The 1,197-nt window shown below is 40.1% G+C and overlaps 1 protein-coding gene across 1 annotated transcript; it reads right to left on the reverse strand.

The window, feature by feature from the left end:
* Positions 1-240: 240 nt before the first annotated feature.
* Positions 241-1,197, reverse strand: LOC110200269 (olfactory receptor 14A16-like). The gene has a single exon (XM_020975503.1). It carries the CDS (start codon positions 1,195-1,197, stop codon positions 241-243), a length of 957 nt encoding a protein of 318 aa, XP_020831162.1.

The following is a 1,197-nucleotide window of genomic DNA, read 5'->3' on the forward strand; positions in this document are numbered from 1 at the left end:
GTAAAATATAATTATAATTTGGCTCACTTACATGAGTATATATACTTTCAAAATCATTTATTGGTATACTTCTGGCCATCTAGGAGTCAATATTTCATATATAATGACTTTGACATGAGCACACAAGGAAACAACTGGTCAGTAAACACATAAAGATAGTATAGATTTCCTTCCTTCCTCTCTCCCTCCCTCCCTCCCTTCCTCCTTTCCTCCCTTCTTTCCTTCATTCTTTCCTGTTGATCATGGAAATGACTTTGTTATTAATCCCTCTGGAAAATGTTTCCAGGCTATTAGCTTCTTCACAGAAATCTTAATATCCTTATTCCTCAGGCTATAGATGACAGGGTTCAAGGTTGGGGGCACTACTATATAGAACATAGGCAACAACATATCTAGAACTGACGCAGAATCCCAAGGTGGCTTTAGATGATCCATGAACCCAGTTGTGATAAAAATCAGTAGAACTATGAGGTGGGGCAGGCAAGTGGAGAAGGCTTTTGACCTCCTCTCTGAGGTTGGAATTTTCAATACAGTTGAGAAGATATGACCATAAGATATTGCTATGGAAATAGAACAGAAAATTGCTAAGCTTATCCCAATGGCTACACTCACATCAACTGCAATGTATGTCTCAGAACAGGAGATCCTGAGTAAGGAAGAGACATCACAGAAGAACTGATGGATCTCATTGGAGCCACAGAATGGTAATGAAAATATATTAGCTGAGTACAGGGCCCCAAACAAACCTCCAGTAATCCAGGAGGCAGCTGCCATCCTTAAACAATTTCTTTTGTTCATGATGACTTCATAGTGCAGGGGCTGACAGATGGCCACATAGCGGTCATAAGACATTGCTGTGAGAAGAAGAAGCTCTGATCCTGAGCATAAAATCACTAAAAAGACCTGTAATACACACCCTAAAAAAGAAATGGAATGTCTGTGGCTCAGAAAATTTGTAATAGATTTGGGAACTATAGTAGAAATAAGGCAAAGATCTAAAAAGGACAAATTCTTCAGGAAGAAGTACATGGGGGTGTGGAGGTACCTATCTAGAGAAATTAGGGTGAAGATGAGTAGATTTCCCATCAGAGCCACCAAGTAGATCAGTAAGAACAGTATAGCATGTAAGACCTGCAACTCCCACGTTTTGGAAAAGCCCATGAGGAGGAATCCTCTCACCACTGTGAAGTTGGCCAT

Source organism: Phascolarctos cinereus, unplaced genomic scaffold (assembly GCF_003287225.1).
Source record: "Phascolarctos cinereus isolate Bilbo 61053 unplaced genomic scaffold, phaCin_HiC Scaffold_5;HRSCAF=322, whole genome shotgun sequence".
In the NCBI taxonomy this organism is placed as follows: domain Eukaryota; kingdom Metazoa; phylum Chordata; class Mammalia; order Diprotodontia; family Phascolarctidae; genus Phascolarctos; species Phascolarctos cinereus.